The 27,452-nt window shown below is 54.0% G+C and overlaps 2 protein-coding genes across 6 annotated transcripts in view; one reads left to right on the top strand and one right to left on the bottom strand.

Annotated features, from left to right (window-relative positions):
• Positions 1–4,144, top strand: part of FDFT1 (farnesyl-diphosphate farnesyltransferase 1) — a 35,918-nt gene extending 31,774 nt beyond the window's left edge. For all 5 annotated transcript variants that reach the window (XM_082403581.1, XM_082403578.1, XM_082403579.1 and 2 more), the window contains one exon: positions 3,252–4,144. In XM_082403581.1, coding sequence (XP_082259707.1) covers positions 3,252–3,473 — 222 coding nt within the window. In that variant the 3' untranslated portion in view covers positions 3,474–4,144. The remainder of the gene's footprint in view (positions 1–3,251) is intronic.
• Positions 4,145–7,405: 3,261 nt separating this feature from the next.
• Positions 7,406–27,062, bottom strand: CTSB (cathepsin B). Its single transcript, XM_082403599.1, has 10 exons — positions 26,911–27,062; positions 15,719–15,869; positions 14,652–14,737; positions 13,607–13,721; positions 11,878–11,996; positions 11,046–11,131; positions 10,594–10,737; positions 10,102–10,218; positions 8,825–8,953; positions 7,406–8,498 (listed from the first exon to the last, which is right to left on the bottom strand). The coding sequence occupies exons 2-10, from the start codon at positions 15,842–15,844 to the stop codon at positions 8,413–8,415; spliced, it is 1,008 nt and encodes a 335-aa protein (XP_082259725.1). The 5' UTR covers positions 15,845–15,869; positions 26,911–27,062; the 3' UTR covers positions 7,406–8,412.
• Between the last annotated feature and the right edge of the window lie 390 nt (positions 27,063–27,452).

The following is a 27,452-nucleotide window of genomic DNA, read 5'->3' as shown; positions in this document are numbered from 1 at the left end:
GTGCTCAGGTCAGTCCCTGCAGACAGCGGGCACATCCTAACTCCTCCTGGGCTTCAGCTCTCTCTGCCTCCCCGCTTCTTCTCCTTTCCTCCACAGCTAAGCTTCTTGAAAGGGCAGGTGTTCTTCTTCTTCTTTTTTTTAATATTTATTTATTTATTTAATTGGTTGCGTTGGGTCTTAGTTGCGGCAGGTGGGCTCCTTAATTGGGCTCAAGGGCCCCTTAGTTGTGGCATGCGAACTCTTAGTTGTGGCATGCACGTGGGATCTAGTTCCCAGACCAGGTACTGAACCTGGGCCCCCTGCATTGGGAGCGCTGACTCTTAACCACTGCACCACCAGGGAAGTCCCAGGGCAGGTGTTCTTAATGGTATTGATTCCCCTTTTTTTTTCTCAGCCTACTTCATTGTAACTTTTGTTTCCTACCTTTGTCATTAGAACTTTTCTTACCGAAGTGATTTGATGACCCCCCCAGCACACAAATCTCACGAGCACTTTCTTTACTCTTCACAGATCCCACTGTATCATTTGACACTGTGGGTCTCTCTCCTTGAAGCCCTTTCCTTTTTTGGCTTCTGTGACACTTGACCCCAGTTCAATCTCTTAACCCCTCTGCCCGCTCCTTTGTCCTCTGGCTCCTGGTGCTGGTGTTTGCTGGGGTTCGTTCTTGACTTTCGTGTTTTCTCACCACGTAAGGGCTCTCCGGCTGCCTCATCTGCTGCCGTGGCTTCCTTCTTCCCCCACCACGTGCTCCTCACGCCTGACCTGATGGCTCCAGCTCAGGCCTTGGTCATTAACTTCTTTTTGTTGTCTAATGACATTACCTTTCACCTAATCGTGGAATCCAGGTAATCTGGAGGCTGTTCTCCCTAACCCACCTCCGGGATCTCCACGTCCTGGCTGTTCTCGTTATGCTTTCATACTTGTCACAATTTTGTGTGCATTACCCTCTGACCGAGCACTTCTGGAACTTTACCTACAAAAAATAACCAGAAAATGTGCAGCAGTGCTTATTGGAGCATTTTGTCCTCATGCCTCGTTGGGAGTGAATTGATTAAATTGTAGTACATTCATACTATGCAGCTTGTGTTTAAAAAAAGAATGACATTATTTTGTGGGTTCTAGCATTAAAAAATGTCCATAAAAAATTGTGTGAGCGAAGGAAGTCAAATTATAGAACAATATGTTTGTAACCTAATTTTTAAATAAAATTGTGTGTATAATTTGATATGGATAATATAGAATCATATATAGTTGTACATTATATATAATCATATATAGTACATATAATATATAATACATCTTTATGACATTTTGTGTTTGTATAGAGGCTTATATGGGCGTAGCAAGAGGTATAAAAGGAACTACACCAGTATATCATTATTACATTAATATATGTATTAATATGTGACGGTTTGTACGTTTATATGTATAGGCTTATAAGGACAAAGTGAGGGGGAATAATGTAAGGGAATTTTGATTTTTTTTTTTTTAATTAATTTATTTATTTATTTTTGGCTGTGTTGAGTCTTCGTTTCTATGCGAGGGCTTTCTCTAGTTGCAGTGAGCAGGGGCCGCTCTTCATCGCGGTGCGCGGGCCTCTCACTATCGCGGCCTCTCTTGTTGCGGAGCACAGGCTCCAGACGCGCAGGCTCAGTAGTTGTGGCTCACGGGCCCAGTTGCTCTGCGGCATGTGGGATCTTCCCAGACCAGGGCTCGAACCCGTGTCCCCTGCATTGGTAGGCAGATTCTCAACCACTTCGCCACCAGGGAAGCCCTGATTTCTTTATTTTTGTTTTGCCTATTTTTATAAGCCTAATTCCATCATCTAAAATTTTTGAGAAGAAATTATAGTTTCATCCCCATGTGGTCTTCTCTCTGTAGCTGTGCTTCATCGTGTTAGATGTTAGATGTCATTGGCGTATTCCTGTCAGCGTGTTCTTTTATTTCCTCGCTACATTAAATTGTAGCTGTGCTTTTTAGGGTGAGGGGGGCAAAAATATAAGACAACGTTTGTGGGAAAAACATACCCATTGTGTAATGGAAAATTGAAGATAATAATTTTATAAATGCCTGCTCCGTCCTCTTCATCCGCTTTGCTTCCGTCTGGGCTCAGGTCCCTGTCGCTTCCCTCGTTAGTGACCTCTGGGTCGGTTGGTTTGAGGCAGGAAACGTTGATCGAGGGCCTGCTGTGTGCTGGGCGCAGGGCTGGGCTGGAGATGGAAAGGCAAGGGAGCCGCGGTGCCTTCAGGCCTTTGGTCTATTTAGGGAGACGCGCAGATGGTGGCCCGGCGTGGGCGACGGGGGTAGTATATACCCGAGGGGGCCCTCGGCCCGACCTGGGCATGCGGGCCGGGTGCCGTAGAAGACAGCTGCCTAGGCCGAGACTTGGGTGGAGGTGGGACTCCGCCCGGCGACGGCACGTGGGAGGAGCGTTCCCGGGGGCAGCGGGAACGGTGTGAGCGGGGAGGGAACGGAAGCGGCAGCGTCGCACAGGGAAGACGATCGCAGGCAGCTGTCACTGGCGTGCGCGGGGGCCTGGGCAGGGCCAGGGGCACGCTCGGGAGCTCAGGCCTCGCCCGGCCGGGGGTGGGGAGCCCCCGAGGCTGCCACGCAGAGGGGCTTGTAGGTCTCTTTGGTGACGCGTGGTGGGGCAGATGAGTGGATTTTAGGGTTCAAGCACAGAGGCAGGAGCTCGATTTGGAGGCTGGTAAAGCTCCGATGCGAGGGCCTAACCTAAGCAGGAGCAGGGTTTGCAGGTGTGGGGAGGAGGCCTGGGTTCAGCAGGGATTCTGGAGCTTTGGGAGGGGAGGGTGTGCGGGGACGGGGAGGCCTCCGGGGCGACTCTCGGGGGCCCTGCTTTGTTCTCGCCTGCCGCGCACACCTCTGAGCCCATCTCGTTCTCCCGAGTGCCCATGCCCGGTCTGTGCAGTGTGTTTCCCTCCTCCGTGTGGCTCTGCTGTAGCCTCAGCAAGCAACGTGGACGTCAGTGGCTCTGCGAGGTTCCGAGGGTGGGGCTCTCGGGGGCCACCCTGCTGCTCCGGGATGGCCCGTGGGATCACACAGGCCCCGCTGACATCCTGCCTTATTAGTGGAGTGACTTTGGGTTATTACTTCTGTGTTCTCTGAGCCTCAGTTTTTCTCATTGGTAAAATGGGCATAAAATGCCTAGCTGTTTCAGGTTGTAGTAAGAAGTGAACACAGATGTTTATAAAGTTCCCAGGACTTACTATTTTCTTCTCTTCCTTCCACAGATTTATCACAGAATCCCCAACTCCGACCCATGTTCTGCTAAAACAAGGCAGATCATCTCCACGATCAGGACACAGAATCTTCCCAACTGTCAGCTCATCTCTCGGAGCCACTACTCACCCATTTCCCTGTCGTTTGTCATGCTCCTGGTGGCCCTGAGCTGGCAGTATCTGAGCGCCCTGTCCCAGGTCACAGAGGGCTGTGTTCAGACCGGAGAGCACTGACTGGGCTTGGGCGGGAGACTGGACACCCTGGGAGGTGGGCTGACCTTCTCTTCAGGGACGGATGTGGGCTTCCCCCCTTTTCCCTCCTGCTTTAATCCCTCAAAGAACTCTGTGGGCCTGGACCTTTAGAAACTGTGACATGCGGTGAAGATAAGCTTAAAGGGAAAGGACACTTCAGCCTCGGCCGCCTGTGTTCACCTGTGCCCACCTGGGCAGGGTGACTGAGGGCTGAGCGTCCACTGCTGTGGGTCACAGTCAGGGCTGCATCCGGGCCTGCAGAGAGATCATACTTAGTGTGAATACGGGCTAGAATTATAATTGAATGTATTTAATTTGAAGCAACCTTTGAATACCTATCCTAGTAGAAAGTGAAGTGCATTTTCTTTCTGTTCTGTTCCTGTTTTTCTCATCCTTTTGTTTTCTTCAGTGGACTTGAATGTAGTAGATGCAAATGTTTAGAGTTCTAGGAATATTCCCGTGTTTCCTAAGGATGCAGACTGTCTTCTGCACGTGAAGGCTAGGAAGTAAGTTCTGGGTGGGGTTAGCATTATTTCCTCATTTAAAGGGAGTTTAGGTTTCAGGATTGCCTTTGGCCCCATCGTAGCAGGTTGGTTTCCAGTTAAGGCTGACGTTTCTGAGATTTTTATAATAAAGAACTGAATTACTCGGCATTTGTCAAGGGCAGTTCACTTGAAGCCTGATGAGCGTGGCAGGTGCGGAACTCCAGGCTGGAGTTACTGGTTGAGGGACGGTGGCCACTGCTGCCACCGGGAAGCAGGGACCTGGCATCCCCACCCCGCGCTGTGCCTGCCGGGAAGGGAGCAAGGCCATCACCTCCGCCAGCCTGCTCTACTTCTAGCTAATTCTCTTAGCTGCATTCAGAAATTTTATTGCATTCGGAGGGTATTTTCAGCTTTGGGGTTTTTTTCTGTTTGTTTCTCAAGAAAGGCGGAAGATGTTTTCAGGTGATTGGCTTGAAAGCCAAGTGGCACTCAGCCCAGTTCCCCCAGCACGGTGGTCCACCTTCCTCTTCCCTCCAGCATCCCCGAGGTTTGGGCTGTGCCCTCCCACTGACTCCCTGAGAGTCTCAGCTCAGAGTGGGTGTTTGAAAAAGCCCCTCAGGCTGAGAATCCGTCGCAGGGCGTTAAGTACTTTCCCGAAGCTGTGCTCTTGGTGTGTAGTGTATAGGCAGTCCTCTTTTGCTGCAGCTCTCTGTGTTGTGACTTAGTCACTGAAGGAGCTATGTTCCAGCAGTAACGTTGGGTTTGCACTGTGACACACGTACCTACACTGATTCTTCTCGTGTGGGCCGCTGCTGCCGTCTGACCATGGACTGTTTTGGTTCGAGACTCAGTCCTGGATGAACCAGTCACCAGTGACATTGAAGCCAAAGTCACTTACCACTTAGAGCACAGCTCTAAGCCAGACTCGGCAGTGAGTAATTTAAGCATCAGAACTTGGTTTGCGATTCCAAGGTAGGTGTTAAGATTTGTGTGTTGAAATCTATTCTGCTGAAGTTCACGTAGGACACGGGACAACCGGGCGGAAGGAGCCTTGGTCTGAGGTGGATGCGTTGGAAGCTTCTCTTCTGGCTCAGCCGTGGGCTGTGGGGCTTTCTGCGCTTCTGGTGGTTTGTATGATCTTTTAGGTCCCTCCCAGCTGTAAAGCTTATAAAGGTCTTAGCTCGCATGCCCACTCCTTTGGAAGAACATTTCCCTTCTAAATGTTTTCTATAATGCAATTGCCAGATAATACAGGATACCCAGTTAAACTTGAATTTCGGATAAACTGGTTTTTTAGTATAATTATGTCCCAAATACTGCACAGGACATATTTATACTAAAAAATGACTTCTGAAATTCAGATCTGATTTGGCATCCTGTATTTTTATTTGCTGAATCTGGCAATCCCACCGTCTCCTCCACACTTTGAAGGTAAGTAATTAAATGTACAGCATCCTTGGCATAGTGTACGTGACTCCTGCTCATGGCGGGGGATTTTAAGTCTTCTTCAGAGGAATATCTGACCCATCTGAATCCAGGGCTTTAAATCAAGAAACTTAACAGAGCCTAACCCCGTTTGGGGAACTTTCTGGAGCCCTAGCTGAGACCTGCACACACACCCACACCCTGCCCTGGGAAACAACTACCTGGAAGCCCCACTCTTCTATCTACTGAGCCCCTTCTCTGCGGCTGGGGGTGTAGGGGGAGGAGGAGGGGTGGCTAGACATTTGCTAATTAACAGGCATTCTAGGTTATTCTTTTTTTAAAATTTATTTTTGGCTGCATTGGGTCTTCGTTGCTACGTGTGGGCTTCTCATTGCGTTGGCTTCTCTTGTCGCGGAGCATCGGCTCTAGGGAGCATGGGCTTCAGTACTTGTGACGCACGGGCTTAGTTGCTCCACCGGATGTGGGATCTTCCCGGACCAGGGCTCAAACCCGTGTCCCCTGCATTGGCAGGCGTATTCTTAACCACCAGGGAAGCCCTAGGTTATTCTTAGTTTTGGAAACAGAGCTCTAAGGCTGGTTCTTAAACTTTAGTGAACTGCTTGAAGGTTCCGGATTGCTAGGACCATGCTTTCTCAGTGGATCTGGGGAGGTGCCCCTAAACCTGCATTTTTAACAAGTTCCCTGGTGACACAAATGCTGCTGGTCAGGAGACCAGCTTGGGAACCACTGCTATAAGGCGTTCCTCAAACCACCGTGAACGTAAGTCACCTGGAGTCTTTGTTAACTACAGATGCAGATTCAGGTCTGGCCCCAAATTGTGCATTTCTTGCAAGAACCTCGGAGATGGCAACGCCGCTGGTCCAAGGACCCCTCCTGAGGCTCCGACGTACAGCTTTCTGATGCCTATTGAAGGAATGGGAAGGGTTGGACTACCTTTGCTCACCCCTCTAAATCTGAACAAAAATACGCCTTTCTCCATGTAAAGAACGAAAAGGCGCTGTCACTTCCAACTGTCATCTTGTTTGAAGGCACCCAAGGAAAACTTACCACCTACTGAATTGAGCTGAGGCGATGAGGTGGTGGTAGTAGGGTAATTTGTTTACTAAAGTGACATCAGTCCCAATCATAAACATTGCTTTCTGTTTTCTCACAAAGACTCCTTAGGCCAAGCATGAAGATGCCCTGAGATCCAGTTCAGTTCACTTAGTGCATCTCTGCTGGCTTCCGGGTGAGGATGGGAGATAGTAGTAAACAGAATTACTCAACTCAGTTTGGGAGTGGGTAGTACATGTTAGAACTTCACTGAGCTTATGAATGTATCCTAGTTGGAATTGTACAGATAACGCAATGACGAATTTGTAGCTTTAACCTTTGTTAAACATTCTGTAAGTACTATGAGTTTCACGTTTCTCCTGCAATGTTCACCACGTGTTTAAGAGCGTTTTTGAGGTAGTTCTGATCCTAATTTCTGGGGCACATCGGAAGTTAAACCTCCTGTGCTTCTGGGAAGAGCTGGCCCCACCCCCAGCTGTGGAAGGGAAATGACGGGGTATTGACAGGCCGGGGTGCGGGCAGAGGTGGAGATTCTGACAGTCTCCTGTTCCCTCGAGAACTGGGGTCCTCCCGTTGCGTGTGGGTAATTAGGGTGATGCGAAGCAGCAACTCTTAACCAGCATCCCGAGAGACAGGAGCTCCTGACACCGCGCACGGGCTCTGCCCCGACCCGGGGAGCTGGTCTTCCAGCAGGACTGGCTACACCAGCAGCGCCCCACGCCTGCAGGAACCCGCAGGTCACTGCTGCTGTGCGGGTGGTAAAATAAAAACAAGAGGTAAGCGTTCTTGCCTCTTTAATTAAGCAGGAACAGAGCTCATCGAGGCTTGGGGCAGTGTGGGGTGGTCGATTTACAGAAGAGGGTTGATGAGAATGACTGACGGAAAAGCAAGGAGAGGAGGTGCTGTGGTTTGAAAGTATGGCTGCAGCAGTGAAGTTAAAAAATTAGGTATTTATTTTGTTCCACTCAACCCAGGCAAGATATCCCTGGTTAGAGGTTCAAGGGAACCCAGATCCATGGGAGAACGATTCCTTCTGGGGGAGGAGGAGAGACAGCAGCTGAAAGTCTACAGACAGTGACAAACAATCTTCCAGATGGCACCAGGACGCAGACTTCACATTGAAGGAGAGGCATTTTATTGGCAGTCATTCCTTTCTTTGTTATATTAACAGGGTGAAGCAGTGATTTTAAAACAGTAAAAGCCGGCTTCTCCCCAAACTAGTTTCGCTGTGGTATCAGAGGGCAGCAGGTCAGAGAAACCTCAACCACCGAGTTTGAAGGAGACAATCTGTACAGCTCGTACAGCTCTTCCAACTAGTAGACTCTCAGTCACATGATCAGCCGAGGAGCACGAAACAGAAAACCTAAGAATCATGCCAAGGACAAGCCCAGAGAGGGTCAGCAGCACTGCAGACCTCCACAGATGCAGGGGCCCTGGGAGAGCGTGGCTTTCTCCAAAGGGCTGCCCCACTATCTAGCTCTTCTCAACCTACGCCGGATCTAGAAAGCCGCCTGCTTGGGTGGGACTCCATCGAGCTAGGAGAGCTCTGCTTTCCACTCCTTTGGGAAACTACAATCCCACCATCCCTGGTGGTGCAAAGGCGGGGGCAGCAGGTGCTACACAGCTGGTCTACGGGAGAGGCTTGCTCTGCTGCGGCGGCGATGATATGTGCCTAAGTGCTTGTGTCATGACGGCAGTCCGTCCACTGGGCTGGCCTTGGCTGCGTCTCCTTGGAAGACAGTGCGGATGGCAGACATGAGGCTTGGCCTGACCCAGTCCTTCAGGCCCTGGCTAAAAACCCTTGTATCTCATCCTAACTCAAAGAATAAAAGACAGACATTCCTACCCCCCCATCTCATCCCCAGTCTGAATGGCGGTATTTAGGGAAAAACTGGCCCAGGGCCGGCGGACAGGCCCACAGGAGGCTACATCATCTTCTAGTACTGACGAATGCATGGGATTCCAGCCACAATTTCCGATTCGATTCCACAGTGATCCTGTCCTCTGAGGATTTTAAAGAAGCCTAGAGAGCAGAAGTAAGACGCCCTTAAACTGTGCTTGGCTTTCAACCTTTGCCGACATATCCAGACCCACCCCTGAAAGATGGGGAAGCGGAAGTCACAGACCAGCCCCAAGGCTGTCACCAGCCGGCCCACAAGGTGCTCGGCTGGCTTCCGTTCACCCCGCAGCCCAGCCCCGCATCCGGCCCCTGCACCTGGTGCCCTGGGGGCCCGGGCCGAGCACACACCCTCTCGGGGCCAGAGGCTGCCCTCGTGGAGCCCAGGACAAGACGCCCGCTGTGCCCTGGCTCAGGGGGCCCTGCTCTTAGCAGCAAGGGGCTGCGCTCACCGCTGTCACCCCAGTCGGTGTTCCAGGAGTTGCCGACCAGCCAGTAGGGGGTGCCGTTCTCCACTCCCCAGCCCAGGATGCGGATGGCGTGGCCCCCCATCATCTCTCCTGTGACGTGCTGGTACACCCCTGGGAAAGGAGAAAGCGGTCAGACCGAGACCGGGCGGCCGCCCCATCTGCCACAGCACCCCTGCAGCTCGGCTGGTCACCCCAGGCAGGACAGACAGGGCGGAGGAAAGCGTGGGCCCTGGCGTTCCCCGCGAAGGCTCCGGGGCTTCCCGCAACGTTTGGGAGTTACTTATTTTTGAAAGCCTAACGCACTCGAATATAGGGGGGTAAATATTAAGATGGAGGCCAATCAAATGTGCTGGTTGGTTGCCTTTAAAACTAAAGTTGTAAATTCGAATAAAAATACCAACAGTTAGCTGTGTTACCTACAGGGACTTCACGTAATGATTTGTCGAAAGGGTTCCGTGGCTTAGTTTTAAACTGCTGCTCTGGGGCACACCCTGCAGAGGTGCTGTGAGAGAGGGGCTGGGCTGGCAGCTGCCGGAAAGATGCTGGCTGAGGTGCTCTGAGGGCCCCCAGGCTGCCGCCTCACTGGTGAATCACTCCGTCAAACTGGAAACGCGTCCTCTCATATAATATTGGGGGAGACTGTGTTAAGAACTGCCCAACTTTATCATTTTTTTCTTGCCAGGCACCTTGGTTTTTTTTTCCTATAAGACTGGAGAGCTTGGGAGTTTTCGATCTAGCAGCATATGAAATGAGACAGAAGCCCTCAGCACAGACTGTTCGTCTGGAAAGGGGGATTTCTAAGACAGCTCCCAGGCGGGCGGGCACCACCCTGTCCCCGGCCGTTTGACTCCCCACAGCAAGGTGCTCCCTCTTTCCTCGTCCACTGGGTGCTGGGCATGGTGCTTAGACTCCGCCAGGACAAAGATGGAGGAGGAGACCTACCGTCACAACGTGAACGCGATGAGGAAGCCATGGAGGCGGGTGCAGGCGGGGAGAGAAAGGCTCCCCGAGGAGAGATTTGAGCTGGCCTTTCCGGGAGGAGTAGGGATCGGCCATACAGGAAACCTCCGGAGATGCCAGGGGGAGCCAGAGGACAGGGCAGGCAGGAAGCTGCCGAGAGCTCTACCACCAGCCAAGGAGCGGCCAGGGGCATGTGGCACCGCCTCCCCATGGAGGCCCGCCTCCCACCCAGGAGGTCCCGCCAGCCGGGAACCCAGATCTCCCTCCTCCGCCAGCTGCCACCAGGGGTCGAGACACACCAGACTTGTACAGCAGGAAGTCCGAATACACGGAGAAGGCCCCCTCGACTGGGCCGTTTTTGTAGATCTCTGCCATGATCTCCTTCTCGCTACCGGAGACGCTGTAGGAACTGCATCCTGCAAAGGAACCGGCCAAGTGGGGCAGGGCGCCTCCCACAGAGGGTCGGTCAGTCACTCACTGATGCACGGGGCTGGCCCGGCGCGTGTGCGCAGTGAGCCTGAGGCCCTGGAAGCAGGGCAGGCGGCCCCCAGAAGGATTCTAGGGCAGACGACTCCCCCATGAAGTGAGGGCTTTGGTCTCTTCCTCCCAAGGCTGAAGGTCGAAGGCACCATTCCCGCAGACTTCAGGGTGGAGACGGGCAGAGAAGGCAGTGCGCTGCCCCCTCCCGTAAGACAGGCTCCATCCTGTGTTCCTGACCTAAGACCCCACAGCCCTGGCCCTCCCTCCTCGGCTTCCCCCGGCCGGTGCGCTGGGTCGCCCGCCCCGCTTACCAAAGTGCTTGTCTTCTTTGTAGGACGGGGTGTAGCCGGGCTCACAGATCTTGCTGCACTTGGGGGTGTCGCCCTCCCCCGTGCACGGGGGCCGGGAGCCGTTCACGTGGTGCTCGCAGGGGGGGATGGAGTAGGGCCTACAACCTGGAGGGCCAAGGACAAAGGTAGGTGTCAGGAGAAAGCCCCGCAAAGGCCCCTTGAGGCCCGAGAGAAGAATCGGGGCGACGGCTCGCGGGAACAGAAGTCACCCTCAAGCCTGCGGCACTGACACCTTCGTGCTCCTGTTGCTAACTCCGCCGTACACAAGGCTGCCTTGTCTTTCTACCTGAAGCTTCAGCCCAGCATTCCTGCCCTCAACCCTTAACCTCTACTTTATATGGGAAAGTGAGACCACTATTATTCCTGCATATAAAATCCATCTGGCCAGATGGGGGCTGAGGGCAGACACTCACCCACATGTGAGTTATAGAGGCCCCCAGACACCAGGCCATGTTTCGTCCAGAAGTTCCAGGCTCCAGAGGGGAAGCCGCCATTACAGCTGAGAAAAGAACCACTGGTTAAACTCATGGCGAGTGGTTCTCGCTGCTCCCACACCACAGCCTGGTGCACCACCACCGCCTTCAGCAACTGGCCCAACGGTTCTCCCAGATCCCCAGACGCCCCATTCATCCTCCCGACAGTCACTTCTTGCAGGGACTCCCCCAGGCCTGCCCACAGAGATCCCCCAGGAGACAGAAGTACTTTCATAATCACATCCACACCAGGCTCTGTCTTCTGTCTAGACAGCGTTCTCGAAGGGCAGTACCTTAGAATCCCCTGGGGCTCTTACAAAACACCAATGCCAGGGACTCCCACTTCATTGCCGTGGGGTGAGACCTGGGCACTCTTTTTTTTTTAAACTCCCAGGTATTGCCAATCCGCAGCCGCATCTGAGAACTGCTGTTGCAGAACCAAGGGCAGAGTTGGCAGAAGACAGGGATCTGGTTACTCATGTGGCTTACCTGGGAGCCCATCACCCTGAATTACAGGGAAGGAGACAGGCCCCAGACCACTACATTTCCTCAAGCAGGAAAGGGGAACCAGCACGACAAAACCCAGGAGCCACGCCGCCTGTGCCGAGAACATGTGTCTGGCCTGGACCCACGGCCCACACCCAGCTCTGCGCGGCCGGCCTGGCTTCCGACGCCCCGGGTCCCCATCGTGTCTCAGCAGAGGCGGCGTCCTGCCTGAGGGAGCTCCCCGGCCAGCGCCCACCCGCGGGTCTGCTGAGGGGCTCCGACTCACCCATCCCCACACTCGTCGCCACAGCAGGTCAGCATGTCCTCAGCGGACACCTCCACGCTGACACGCCCGTTGCTGCGGATGCAGAGCCGGTCAGAGATGGCTTCCACAGCCCCGAACGCCTGCAAGAACCGGCGCGCTGAGCCCCATCCTGCACTGCGGGCCCTCCAGCCTCCACCCGGGGGGCGACGTCGGGCACCCCTCGCCCTCCTGGCGGCTGGCCCCTCTCCACGGCAGCGGAGGGGCCTGGTGCTCGAGCTGGGCATTAAAGCAAGAGAGCAATCCACCCCAAACCTCTACCTGGGCATTCAGTTCGCTGCTGAAACATGCGGTCTTTGGTTTCTGACATAAAAATATAGCTTGTACGAAGGACGAATACTGTACGATTCTACTTACGTATGAGGTACCCAGACTAGTTAAAATCGTGAGACAAAAACAAAAAAAAAAGGGCTTCCCTGGTGGCACAGTGGTTGAGAGTCTGCCCGCCAATGCAGGGGACACGGGTTCGAGCCCTGCTCTGGGAGGATCCCACGTGCCGCGGAGCAGCTGGGCCCGTGCGCCACAACTACTGAGCCTGCGCATCTGGAGCCTGTGCTCCGCAACAAGAGAGGCCGCGACGGTGAGAGGCCCGCGCACTGCGATGAAGAGTGGCCCCCGCTTGCCGCAACTAGAGAAAGCCCTAGCACAGAAACGAAGACCCAACACAGCCAAAAATAAAAAAAAACAAAAAAACCCGTCAGGGGTGGAGCACACAGCTGTTAGCGTAACCGATTCCACCGTGGCCCCTGCAGCTCCTCCGGTCCTTCTGCTGACCCCACCCAGGGCTGCACGGCGCAGTCAATCACTTCTGTGTCATCAAAGGCTTTAGTATTCACTAGATTTTAATAATCACTAGGACCTGGTAGCCTCTATGTTCTGTTAGTCCCCAAACAATGATGAAAACCTTCGCTGACATATTCCTGGTACCCGTGAAACAGGCTAGTTACCCATTCATGAATCTTAAGAATGCACTTTCCCTTTCCAAGCACCCACCTACGCCCCATACCCTGGGTGAGCTACGGAACTGTCCCAGGGGCTCCTCAGCAGTGCAGAAGGCGACTGCACGTGCTTCCGGACTGCCGCCCCCACTCACACCCCTCATCCCGATCCCAGCCTGCGAGTTACCCTGGAATACACGGATTCACTGATTTAAAAAAAGAAAAACCACAAGAGACAGAAAGCAGAAGAGTGGTTGCTGAGGGTCAGGGAGAGGGGAATGGGAGTTAGTGTTTCGTGGGGACAGAGTCTCAGTTCTGCACGATGAAGAGCTCTGTGGACGGAGGTGGTGATACCTGCACAGCAACCTGAATGGACCCAACGCCACATGTCATGTGTATTTTACCCAAACAAAACACAATTAAGAGAGCTCATTGATACAGAGGGGATGCTTCTTCAAAGTTAATGGTACTTGCTGATGGCCTGGGACAGTGTGTCAAACAGAAATAAAAACTGCTTCACAACCCATACGTGGGACACGCCCTGTACAGGGCATTCTGCACGTACTGATTCTTCCGCCTGGTCCTGCAATGATTCACGACCTTAGGGATCCTTCTTGTTTTTATACTGGTGGAGACTGAGACTCGGGAACCTTCTGTGACTTGCCTAGTCACAGCTGGTCTAACCTCAACTCCCCTGGTCTCTCCCACCCCACCCGTCCCCTGGCCCCAGCCCTCCCGGCCAGCAGGGGCCTCACCCAGCAGGAGCCGCAGGAACCCTGGTCTCTGATCTCTCTGATGGTCGGGCAGTTTGGCCACTGTTCCCGGGCATCGAAGCTTTCAGGCAGAACCATGCCCTCAGCAAATGCAGCTCTGGAAAAAGGAAGGTCTCCGTCACAAGCTGTCACCTTAAAACCCACTCTCCCATCCCCGCAAAGGCCAGCTGACTGCCATCACCTAGAAGGGAAGAGGCACAAGGATATGCAAAGGAGGGTGTATGCAAGGGTGTCCCCTTGGAATGTTATTTATTTATTTAAACACTTTTTTTTTTTTTTTTGGCTGTGCCGTGCGGCTTGCAGGATCTTAGTTCCCCGACCAGGGATCGAACCCGGGCCCTCAGCAGTGAGAGCGTGGAGTCCTAACCACCGGACCACCAGGGAATTCCCCCCTTGGAATTTTATAAAACAAAATAGGTTCTACTGCTCCACGTAACTTACCATCCTGTACGTTTGTTTCTACACCCATTTTATGGATATTTTTGAGGAGTTTTCGCCACAGGGTCCAGATAATTGTATCTCTTGCTTCCCCAACCCAACCCTGAATCAAACATCTGCCCAGGTTCATCATTTTTTAAATACCTTCGCAACTGTGTAACGGTCCCCATAACGTAACTATCCCATCCTCACCGTTAGATTTTTCTAACGCTTCCTTCAAGAGTAATATCTACATGAAAATAGAAACTGCAGACTTTTCTAGAAAAAATAAACATTAATGGCAGATCATATGGTTTTTCTTAGATTTTCCTTAAATTATTCAAGATTGGGTCCATTCAGATCTTGGAGACCCAGACCTGGGGCCTTTTCCCACTGCGGCGGGGACGCCTGGAGAAGCACCGTAGGAAACCCTGGCATTGGTAGCTAGGCCCTGTACCTCAGGCAGAGTCCCTGCAGCTCTGGGGGCAGTGAGGCCTACGGATGCCAGGGAAGCCTTCTTGCCTCCCCCTTCCCTCTGTGCCAAGCATCTCTGCTCCCATGGCAGTGGTGCTGGTGTAGCCGTGCGTCCTCCCCAGTAGTGGGCACTCACCTCTGGGGCAGCTTGGGCCCGCCCAGGAAGGTGCCACACAGCTTCTTCACGTAGCTCAGGTCCACGTTGTAGAAGTTGTGTCCAGCCTGGAAGACAGCCGCACCCATAGCAGTCACCCACCAACACGGGGCGGCAGGGGGGTGGGGATGTTTCCAGAGACGGGGTGGAGCATGCATACCACCCACACAAGCCCTGGCAAGGCCAGGGGTCCCCTCCACCTCCGCAGAGCAAGGGGGCTGGGGCACTGCTACAGAACAAATGTCTGTGTCCCCCCCCAGAATTCATGTTGCAACCTAACCTCAATGTGATGGTGTTAAGAAGTGGGGCCTTTGGAGGTGCTTAGGTCATGAGGGTGGAGCCCCCATGAATGGGATCAGTGCCCTTTTATAAGGAGACTCCAGAGAGCTAGCTTACCCCTCACAGGCCAAGTGAGGGCACAACAAGAAGTCAGCCACCTGCAACCTGGAAGAGGGCCCCCACCAGAACCTGACCATGCCAACACCCTGATCTTGGACCTCCAGCCTCCAGAACTGCAAGCAATACATTCCTGTTCACAAGCACTGATCCACACACTTTTGTTACAGCGGTCTGAACGGATTAAGACAGGCATCTGCAGAGCAGGCGGGGAGCAGCCCAGAGTGACCGCACGGGCAGTGGGCAGCTCTCAGACCAGTGGGTATCTCCTCCAAGCTGTACCATTTGCTGACGTCACGAGAGACCCTCCACTGCCCTGAACATGGCTTATTCCTCATCCCCCTGTTCCTGTTGCCTCGGGCCTCAGGGCTGGGCAGAATCACGGAGTTGGTGGTACTGATGGGCTGTGACACCTACCACGGTGGGGTTACAGTGTCTACCTGGTGGTGAACTCTTCCAGAGCTGGTTTACCCCCATGCGCCTTCACACACTCTCACACACAGACAACACACACACGAGGGAAGGGGACAGGGCAGTGCGCCAGTGGCCAGGTCTATGAATCAGATCAACTGTCTAGGACACACTGTCCCATGGGCCACAGCTGCAGTCCCTCCCTCGGGAGTCAGAGTATACAGAAGGGGCCCCCAGCCCACCTTCCACGTAGTGTTTTGCTTGTTAACGAAGTTGACCAGCTCATCTGACAGAGGCGGGAAATGCACATTGCTCCGGGCACTGGTCAGCACCACCAGGCAGCTGAGTGTGGCCAAGAGCCACCACATTTTGGAAACTGGATCCTAGATTAACCTGGAAAGGAAAGGACACAAGACATCAGGATGCTTCTTCCCTCAGTTCAGGTGCTTGACACACACAAGATGTCACCTCAAGTAGCCCTGTTCTGGGGCCACAAACAAGCCAGTGGTCAGAGGGATCCCATTCCGTCCTGGCTCTACCATCTGACCCCTTGTGCTCCTCAGTTTCCTCTTCTGGAGATGAGGTGTCAGCAGAGCGCCTTCAAGCCTCGGTACCCATGTGCTCTCAGGCCTTGTCTCAAAGTCCCAGCCCATGCCCACAGCATGCAGGACTGTGAAACGGACTCATGTTTGTGTCCCACACCCCCAAATTCAAGTTGAAATCCTACCCCCCAAGGTGATGGTGTTAGGACGTGGGGCCTTTGGGGAATGATGAGGTCACAAGGGTGGAGCCCTCATGAATGGCATTAGTGCCCTTATTATAAAAGAGACCCTACAGAGCTCCCTGGCCCCTTCCTCCATGTGCGGACACAGGGAAGTCTGACCACGCAGGGGGTCCTCACTGGACGATGCTGGCCCCTGATCTGGGGCTCCCAGTCTCCAGAACCGTGAGCAGTAAGTTTGCTTGGAAGGCACCATCTGTAGCATTCTGTTGTAGCGGCCTGAATGGCTAAGACAGACTGTGTGCTCCCCCTCCAGCTGGCTGGGAGCATGCACGAGAGAGAAAGCCAAGAAAGGGCTGTGCTGTGTGTGTGTGAGGCCCCCTCGGATGCCGGCAGGACACCCTGTCACCCGGTCTCTAGAGCTGCTGCAGGGCCAGGGCAGGGCTCACAGTCTGAAATGATGCTGGTCACTGCATGGTTTGTGGATCAACTATCTTGTGAGCTGTGAGGTCGGGGCCGAGGCCGCTCTGCTATCCGTCAGAACCCACCCCAGGGCCCAGGTGACAAGCAGTTCCAACAAGTCCCTCCCAAACAAATGGACAAACCCGGATCTTCAGGCAAAGTCGAATCCAGTGCCCTCCCCACTATGGCCAACCTGCCTCTCCATGGGTTCCTGGAACAAAGTTTGTGACTTCTCCCAAGTTTGTGCTCCCAAGGAATAAACAGCCTTTTCCTGTGATCATGTCTCAAGTGGAAGACCAGTGGGATAAGAAAAACGCAAGAAAAGATAAATCTCATGAGCCACATTCTGGACACCAGACAAGCAAACACAAGCCCACCTCCAGCCCTGCATGTGCTGTCTCGAGAGCCGGGAAGCAGAGCTGGTTTGGCCGGCGGTACAGGTCTACCGAGACTGTCCGTGGCTTTTCCAGTCAGCCAAGGGCTCTGCTTCCAGTTTCAGAGACGGGGCTCCCGAGAAGGGAAGCCATCCCATCACCACCAAGGCCTCAGCTCTTGGATTGGCCTGCAGGTCAGGAGACTGCCAACTTCCAGCTCAGCCTCTGAGGCACGCTCTTAGGCAAGAAGCTCTGATGAGAGCAAGAAATGTGACCTGGGCGCCACAGCACTGCGGGGCCTCGTGAGATGCCCACTCAGTGAGCGAGCGTGTGTGTGTGTGTGTGTGTGTGTGTGTGTGCGCGAGCGTGTGTGTGTGTGTGTGTGTGTGCGAGCGTGTGCGTGTGCGCGCGCACGCGCGTGTGTGTGTGCTGGGCCCTCCTGTCCCTGACCTCAGGGGCTGGCACAGCAGGGTCACTGGGTCACCTCCTCAGGTCACAGGTTTTTGTGAGGGGTACACGAAGATGACGTAGGTGACAGCACCGAACATGCTGCCTTCCACACAGTGAATTATATTCAAGGGAAAACCTAACTTAACTGTTGCTTAAGCAACAATTCACTTGGAGGAATCCACGTGTGAAGATAGCCAGACGGTTCTGGAAAAGAACAGTGATGGAGGCCTGAAGGTCTGGGGTGGGAAACGTATGATAAACCCTGGGTGACGCCAGCCCAGGAAGAGCTGCATCAACTAAACAGGCCATTCGGAAGCACATCCTACGAGGGAGGAAATGGCACATCTTGGTGGATGGTGCCTGCACAACTGGCTGTGCATTTTGGAAAAAAGAAAAAAAAGACTCAATCTTTACCCTCAAGTCCTTACTATACAAAAAGTGCTACATGGAACAAAGATCTTGAATAAAAACAGAAGTTGTATGAAGAAAATAAGGGCACTTTTAAAAATGTAACATTGGCGTGAGGAATGCCTAAGATTGACATAAAACAGAATCTTAAAGAGGAAAACGATTACATGAAAATAGAGCCTCTCTTCTAGAAAAAACAAAATACAAAGTGACAAATGGACAAAAAACAGTCCTTACAAATACTTAGGGCTCCGTTTCCCTAATACGCAAAGGACTCAGAAAAATGGCCAGAAGATATACACAGTAAATGTACAGAAAAAACTATAGAAGGCCAACAGATACTTAAAGATGCTCAGCAAAGAGGTATGTATCTTCCAGACTGGCGAAGGTTGCAGGGTTGGAGAGTTTTCAGCTGGGGTTAGATGTGCAGGGAAACAGATGCGGACGCTGAGGAACACCCAGTGGCAGGTGTGACCCAACCTCTATCAGTTCTCCTCACTGCATGCCCTTTGACTCAGCAGTTTGACATTTAGAAATTTATCCCACAAGCCTCAAGACCAAAGATACCGGTACACGGGTGTTCACTAAACATTCTCGGTGTTCGCAAGACCGGAAAGAAAGCATCTAATAACATTAACTGTAACAGCTGTGGTAAACGCTTAAATAATAGAATACATAAGCAGCCATTAAGAAATGAACTAGTTGAAGTGAATCACACTGTACTGATAAAAAAGACCAAAATAGACAGTAAGTGAAGGAGAGCAAAGCAGCAGGTGAGTCATGGCAAGTGTGAGCCCATCAAGCCATGTACATGTTTATCCCTGTCACTCGTGGAAAACGTTGAGAAAAACATACACAAGTCCCAAGAAACTGATTTTCACTATATAGCCGCCTTTTTTTTTAAATGAGCATGTTATATATATATATATATTTATATTTTAAATGAGCACGTTATATTTGTGGGGGTTTTTTTTAAGGAAGAATAATAGCTGGTGCTACCAAAGACCCAGAGCCACCCAACTGAAAGAACACTTGTTCTGATGAGCCCCCAAATGCTGCTTCCAATCAGATGCCTTCTCCCCAGTGACTTTCTGCTCAGAATGCTTAACCTTCCCATTTTCAGTGACTCATGGGGAAGCTGGTGCTCAGTGACCCCGTGTCAGGAGCCTCCAGACTGTTAGGAAACGTCTTGCCGTGTCTGCGTGTGGCAGGAGGGGCGCCAGAGCTCTCTGGGGCCTCTTTTAAAAGTCTTCTGGGCAGAGACGCAAAGCAGAGGGTTCCTTTGTATCGACACCCTGACTTACCCCTGGCGTCTTAACACCGCTCCAAGATGGGAGGTGTGTTCCCCACACATGGGCGTCCGGACCCCCCTGGCAGGTGGAGGCCTGGCCGATGGGCCCGTCAGAATCGCACCTGGAAGGGCCGCCACCCTCGGCTCTCACCACTACCTGTCCCGGTGTCAGGAACGTGGCAGGGTCCTCAGGAAACCAGAGGCCATCCGCGCAGAACGTTCCCTGTGTGTCAAACAGGAGCGTCCCCAGGGCCCCTGCGGGCTCAGCCGGCCGCTCACGTGGAGCATGGGGCTCTTCCACGCAAGCGGACTGCACAGATCTGTCTGGGGTCGGGAATTCCCTGGCGGTCCGGTGGTTAGCTCTCGGCACTTTCACTGCCGAGGGCCTGGGTTCGATCCCTGGTCACCCCTGGTCCGGGAACTGGCATCCCGCAAGATGCATGGCGCAGCCAATAAAAAGGGGGAAGGATTCTCTGGTTTCGCGGGGGCGGGGAACGCGGGCAGCTCCCAGGTGGTTCTCAGTTGCCGTGCTGACCACTGCCCCACGCCCCGCCCTCCTTTCCTGCTCCATGGCTCCTGTCACCCGTCCTCCCTGCTCACCCCTGGCCTCGGCGAGCACCGGGCCCACGAGCCTGCGGTCAGGGCGCAGTGTGAACCCCCACTCCAGTCTGGTCACGGGGCCTTCCCTGCGGCCGCAGCCCGCCCGCCGGGGCCGCAGCGTCACAGGAGAGCATCCGGGCTGGAGTGCAAGTGGTCAACAGCCGCGGGAGCCGCTGGAGAGGATGAGAGTGGGGCTTGGAGTCAGGAGACCTGGATTCCACTTACTTCCCAACTGTGTACCCGCCTTCACTGAGCCTCAGTCTCACCACCTGTAAAATGGGGCTAGTGACCACTCGTGTCCCCGGGTGGAAGTCCAGAGTGAAAGGAGGGTGCCTGCCAGTCAGAAGGCAGCAAAGGCCCCACCCTTCTCCTCCTCCCTCTCTCCTCTCCTTTCCCCGCTTGCGGTCCGTGCCAGACAAGTCCAGTTCACTCAAACCCGCCCAAAATACCTCCACGTCACAAAAAGCCCCAATTAAAACTGAGATTTTAACCCCAATCAATCTTCCAATGGACCTCTCCCTTCTGAGGGTCCGGGGGCTGTTGAGATCCCAGAGAATACGGAATCAAATTTCTCCTCCTATGGGGACAGAGAGATGCCCCTGCATTCCAGTGGACACCACCTCTTCCTTTCTGTCCACATCCACATGCATCCTGAAACAGGACAAACTAAGCACAGATGGTTTAAGGCATGAGCTCTGCTGTTACCAAGCCAGTCACGGTCCCACTCGTGGCCTCAGCACGAAAACACCACCAGCTTTCACTTCCCCTCTTTTGAACAAACATTTCCCTTTTCTCAATTCTGTGGGGGGTTTTCCCCCTTAAAAACCAGAGGGAAAGGACAGAAAGTCCTTACTGTGAGGGAAGAGGGCCCCAAACAGGATTAGGACACCTGCAAGTCACCAGATCCCCATCAGGGTGTGGCCGGGAAAAAGGACAGCTGTGGGCAGATGTGACTTGCAGCCCTCAGTCAGCTGACTTCCTGGGAAGACCCTGGGCTCCACTACACCCTCTGGCCCTTTTCCAAGCTACTCTCTGGCTGTAAAAAATGGGCTCTCTCATTTCTTTCCGCTCCAAACCCCCTAGAGCACTTGACTGTTTATATGAAAGCACATTCCGCTCGAGCTCCGCAGAATGTTGTCCTGGGCAAAGTAGGGCCTGCGTCCAGGTGACTCTGTGAGCCTCCCCAAGAGCAGAGCTGCTCCCCACACCACCCTGAAGCCAGTCCTGGGCCCACCATGGGCCTCGGGGCTCTGGAAGGAGGGGAATGAACACAGGTGTCCTGACATCCCAGGGACACACAGCCAAGCTTGATTTTTAAAACAGCTTTCTTAACGTGGTTAAGAGCCCTCTGTAGACTGGATTCTAAATCTGATCTAAGGAGACGGGACATATGTACCTGAAATTTCCAAATCGGCCAGCTGCAGTCTTCTGGCTAACCCAGAAAAAGATGGATGCATGTCCAGCCACAGTCTTTCACCAGGTCCCATGCTCTTCCTTACCCACGGCTGCCGCTTAAATACTGCTGACCCCTTTCACTGTTGGCTCAAAAGAACTGAGTGCCTACATTTTGCCAACAGCCACAAATTAAGGTTGTTTCTTACATGTCAGCAGAGTGGCTCTAGGCGGGGGGAAGGTGGAAGGGCTGGAGGGTTGTGAAGGTTCAGTGGGACCTTTTTGCTACAGCTTGTGCTTCTTTCTCTTCCACAAAGACTACGCTTGCCCCTCGCCGTCACCGCGGCACTTGCTCCCGAAGCTTGGGCCGTTCCAGCGCACCCACACAGAAGCAGGCAGGCCTGTGCTTCTCCTCCGTGTCAGCCGCCCACTGACACCTTGATGTTGGAGTGGCACAAGCGCCCTGACCTCAAATGTGCTCTGATCGACCCGAAGGGCACCCGGGACCTCTCCTCGAGTCTGAAGCACAGCCTTGATGTGGTCTTTCTGTTCTACGTCTTGGTTCCTAATGGAAACATGTGAAGCTGCTTTCCGGCTTATCATCTTTAAATCAAAACCAAAACCAAACAAAGACAGCTGCCAGTCTTCATCCTCACAGCTTTCAGGAGACAGACGGCCGGGCACCAGTTGGCTATCCAGCCCCTAGAGCCGGGACCCCGCAGCTGAACGCGCCCAAGCAAGTGCTGTGTGACCCAGAAGAGGGTCACCGCAGGCTCCAGGAGCTGCGAGAAGGCCCCACCTGCCTCAGCCACCTGAACCCTTTAGGACACGCACAGGGCCTCCCCTGCTCCCCATCTGCCAGTCTGTCTGAAATAAGTGACTGATTCCCACCAGGCTCGGCAGGGAGGCCTCCTCGAGCTGCTCTCCCGTGGTGCCTGGAAACCGTGCGGCTACAGTGCCCACAAATGGAACACTGCTTAAGATCAGTCACAGCAGCTCAAAACCTGCACACACAAGAAAATTACTCCCCTAGGCCTAAAACAACGGACCCCCCCCCCAAGAAGGCCCTCAGCAGTCAAAACATTTTGTATTTTTGAGAAACATGACCATTTGGGCAAAGTTCTGGAAAGTTCTGGAGGCTTTTGCTTGCTGGATTGCTCCCCGACTCCGACCCTGACTTAGTGAGATGCTGAAGGGGTGCTTCATCCCCGTGCCTCAGCTTCTAAAATGGGTGTGCTGCCCGGATTCTGGAGGACCTTGGGGCTGCTTCCTAAACGCTTTCAGAAGTCCCTGGAGGCTCAAATGAGATTAGCGCTCCCTGCCTCTGCAGCCTGCGGGAAGACAGCAGCTCCCTAATTCAGTCCCGGGCTGGAGTGCGTCTCCCTGCTGGCTGGGCACTGGTGGGGGGGACTGGCAGACACGAGAGCAAGCAACAGAAAGGCCTCGCCTCTCCGGCCTGGTCCGGGTTTCCTCCCCTGGGGCCCTGGGAAGATACACTCCCCTCGCGAGCCTGCTGGGAGATGGAAGGAGACGTCTTCCGCGCAGCGCAGCCTGGCTCGGTGTGGACAGCCCTACTGCCCCCAGAAGACCATCCCCCACGCACCAGCACCAGCAGCGCCAACATGCCGCTCGCTGCGCACAGGCCGGGTAACTCCTGCCATCCCAGGGTAATTCTTTCTATTCTCAGCTGTATCCCAGCGTGGAAGAAAAATCATGATCCCCCTACTCAGATGGTGGTTTATCCTGCAATCTTGACCACCAGAACAAAGCACCCCCCAAACAGCTGCAGGGTTAAGTAGATGGAGAAGGCGGGGCTGATGGCCCCCAGCTGATGTGTGACAAGGCCTCTACCCTGGAGCGGCTGAACCCCTCGGGCGGCATCGCCTTCCCAGGTCTTGCGCAAGCCCAGAGGCCATGTGACTGGTTTGTTCCAGTGAGCACATCCTGCCCCAGTCCAGGTCAGCAGGTCCGGGGGTCACGGAGAAGCTCAGCCCCGCTGGGTCCCTCGGCAGAGTAGCTAGTTTCACACTGCTCTATACTGGATCAGTTCATTATCTAGATGGTATCTGTCCCATCCTCCTTGCCGCATCCGTGCTGGTAACTCTAGGTTATCTTGATGACCGGACTAAGTGAGTGATTTGCCTCGTAGAGACAGGTAATACGGTCAAGACTGCAGGCACCATCCTTCCCAGCACCCGGCATTCATAAGATGGTAGTGAAGGAAAAGGGCCTCTGGTCTTGATTAAGGCTTTTGTTTGCCTGGTGAGGGTAACTGAAGCTTGAGAAAAGACCCAAGGCAAGCTCTGGATGGTGTACCTGGGTAGGGACAGAACTGCCAAGAGATCGAATTGTAGAGATTCCTCCACAATTATCTGGGTGACACCTGTCATGTCACAAACGTGCAGGTGCCTCAGTTTTGTCACCTGTGAAGTGGAAGAGTCAGACTTCCAGTACCCAAAACCCACACGCATCCTCAAAGTTAAAAACTCAGAAAATATTATCTAATTGCAGACAAGTCCAGATACCCAGGTTAGAATCAAAAGAAACCTTCTTAAGTTCTAGCTGTGGACAAACACATTAAAACCCATAAACTATCACTGATCAACAACAAAAATAGAAAAACCTCATCAATGATTTCCTAGAGCAAAGAATTAAATTTGACTTCCCAGTCATGCAAATTAAAACAAGGACAGCATTTCAAACGCACCAGACTGGCAGAAATTAAAGTCCGATAATATCTGGTGTTGGTAAATATGAGAGACAAGAACCCTCAAGGCCACTGGGAATATACGTTGGTAAAACCTCATTGGACAGCACTGTCAGTATCTAGAAAAATGGAAGGTGCACACACTTTAGGACCCAGCAACTTACTGACTTCTCCTGCTTCTGCCCTAGAGAAATTCTTGCAAGTGTCTGACAGACACAAGAATACTGCAGCGCTGTGAGAACAGTGAAAAAGCAAAACTGTCCCTCAGGAAATAAATACACCGTGCATTTAAGATGAATGAAATGGATCTGTTATGTATTAACATAAATCAATCTCACAGACACAAGTGGAAAAAGGACACGTGCAGTATAATTAAAGCATGTTAATTTCAATAACATTATTCACAAATTGATACAAAGTATTAAAAGAACAACAAGGAGAAAAAAAACCCAACCAGGCAGGGGAATCACAAAGAGCACAAAGAGCAGACAGGAGTTACAAGGTCCCTCAGGCACCAGTAACAGATTTGCAGAGTGAAGAAGCTGGAAGCTGCTGCCTGCCACCGGGGGCCATGACCAGCAGGGAAGGCACTGACTCTAAGACCCCACCCACCACCCCCGTGACCACACACACACACACACACACACACCCCCCCGAGATAAGAAGCTGTGGGTGCTGCAGAAAGCAGGTGGGGATGAGGCCTGCGCTTTAAAACGGGACTGAAGTCTAAATATTTAATGGTGTTTGATCCCTAGATCCCCCTCCTACCCAAACTAGGGTGGGATGTGAACATACCAGGCATGGAGAGACTTCGGAGTCATCTCCCAGGCACCCTTGCTTAGGCAGCTCTGGAGCGTGCGCTGAGCGAGAACCAAGGAAGATGAAGACATGGGACGAGGGGTGGAATGCCGACGGCCTCCCAAAACCCAGTGAGTCCAACACACACCTGCGTGTGCTTCAACTAGATTCGTCCCACTTACTGTCAATCCTGACCACCTCTACACGTGAGGCTGAACCACATCCAAGTGCCTGACTGCAATCCTCCTTGACCTACAAAAATTACCATTTCATATAGTTCAGCCTCACGTATTTCCAACGCTTTCCTTATGCTAAACTGCCCAAGACAGGCGGCAGACACTGTGGGTCCTCACCCTGAAACGTTTCAGCTCTTCTCTCCCGAGGGCCGGGATATTCAACACAACCCCAACTCATCACCACATTTAAGAAAACCACCCAACAGACATGCCAAGGCTCAGCTGAAAGCACTCTTCCTTCACTTCCCTATCCAGCTGCCAATGGTAACACAAGGTATCTTAGCCCTAAAATGTATGCCACTTTCTACTCCAACTCCCAGGGCCGGCAGCTGGGGAAAGAAAGAGCCCATCTACAAGGAGGGCCGCAGGCTCGAGCTGCTGAATCGGCAGCACACAGGCAGGTGCTTCCTGGAGCTAAAGGGCTTCCACACTCACTGCCTGGCCAGTTCAGAAACAGGCTGTCCTGACCCAGCAGCAGGGGAGCTCAAGGGGAGCCTGGGCTGTGTCTGGCCCAAGTCGCCTTCCCCTGGGCCTGGGAAGCCCCCAGATAAGGGATCTGCACCCTTCCACTTGGCTGCACCCCAGCTCTGGGACAAAAATGCCCCCAAAGGTTTGAGCGAATCCATTCTCCAGGGTGCCTTCAACTCTTTGGGAAAGCCACACAGGTTGGGGGTGGCCCAGCCCCTTTCTTTCTCTACGAAGCTCAAGGGCGCTAGGTCACCATCACCAGTGTCAACAGGAAACAATCCTCCAGGAAATTAAGGATGTTATGAAAGAAAAGGAAAGTAGCATTTACCAAACCAGACGCCCTGCTAAGGCTCTTCCTCCTATCATCCTGCATCTATAGATTCAACTAGATGAACGCACCTCAGCTGCATTCGCCTCTAGTGAGGCCCCTGAGGGTCAGTTTTTCCAGAGGTAACCAAAGGTCCTAGGCCTCCCTTTGAACCCCTCCTCCCCGCACTGGGTACGAGTCTCTCCTGGGTCAGGGGGAGGGAATGTGGAGCCTGGGCTACTGTCCTTCTCCCCGCGCCAGCCTACTGGCTTCCTCAGTGCCTGGGGAAGGGGTTGACCGAGGCCCACGAAGAAGACAAATCCAATTCACATCTACCTGGACAGCCGGCGTACCCCCAAACTCGGTCACCCCACAACGCTCCCTCTCCGAGGCCTCCAGGGTCATCAGCTGAGCGATGGGCGAGGCCCCCGGGGCTCTGCCCTGCCTTCGCCTCTCCCGCAGCACCCTGGGCCCAGGCCGGCTCCCTTCCTTAGCAATCCAGGGGTGGGCCCGGCATCTCTCTCCCCACACTCCCGGGGGGGGGGGGCTGACACCCCGGGTCCTACAGTCTCCTGTCCCCCGCTCTGCTTAGTTTCTCCTCCCATCTGTGGATTTAACTCTTCCTGTGGGTCCCACCCCCCTCCCCCCAGTTCCAGGTTCCTATTTTTCAATTTCTGTCTTCTGGGGGTCCCCGAACTTGGGTGTGACTGTGTGCAAGAAACTGCCCAGGCAAACCTTTTAGAAAAATAATACACCTAAAACTGATGCAGGTAAATACTATCATCTCAGCAATTTGCCGAGGAAACTGAGGCCCAGAGGCTCAAAAGGGGCTGGGGAGCCGGGCTGCCGCCGAAAAGTCGGCAGGGCCCGGGCCAAGCTCTTCCTCGCAGGCTCCTCCCTCGGATCCCACCGCCCGCCCCTCCCCGGCCCTGAAGACGGCGGACCGTGGGGTCTGGATGACCAGGCCTGGGGTCAGAACACGGCCCGGGGACGCGGCGGGAGGGAGAACACGAGCCCCCCAGCCGGAGTGGGAATGTGGGAGGAGCCCGGGCTACCGCGCGGGGGTTGATTTCTGCTTTTCTCACCACAACGACGTCCGGGAGGGCGCCGTGCCGCCCCGGCTCGCCCGGCTGCGACTGCCCGAGGGTCCCCCCTTCCGCCGGCCCGGGACGCCGGTCTCCCCATTCCCCCGACCCGCCCGCACGCACGCACTCACTCACCGCGCTCCGCCGCCGCAGAGGGCCTGGGCCTGCAGCCTGAGACTGCCCTGGCCGGGTCTGGTGCTGCTGCCGGTGCCTGAGCAGCCGCTGTAGCTCCCCAGGGTCGCCCCCGCGCTAAGTACCGCGCCCGGCCCCGCCCCGCGCCCGACGGACTCCTCACGTGACCGCCGGCGCCCCGCCCCGCGCCCGGCTGACTCCCCACGTGACCGCCGGCGCCCCGCCTCGCCCCGCCCCCGCGCCCGCCCGGCTCCCGGCCGCCTGGGAAGAGGGGCTCTGAGCTCTGCCGGCTTCCACCCTGCGTGCTGGGACCCGTGCGGAGCGGAAGGGGGCTGGACGCGGCCCTCGGGGCCTCACCCCGCCTGGAGAGATTCCCCGGGGCCCACCCGGCCGAGACGCAGCGCATCAAAGCCAAAGCCCGGATCCCTCTTGGGGGAGGGGATAGCTGTTCCTTATTTCGTTGATCCAGAAACAACTGCCAGAGATGGGGATATCGAGACAGCGGGCTTCCCAGAAGAGCCTTAAAAGCCTGTTGGCTTTACTGT

This window comes from Balaenoptera borealis (genome assembly GCF_965194805.1).
Source record: "Balaenoptera borealis genome assembly, chromosome: 8".
NCBI lineage: Eukaryota > Metazoa > Chordata > Mammalia > Artiodactyla > Balaenopteridae > Balaenoptera > Balaenoptera borealis.
This window is presented reverse-complemented; position numbering and strand designations above follow the sequence as displayed.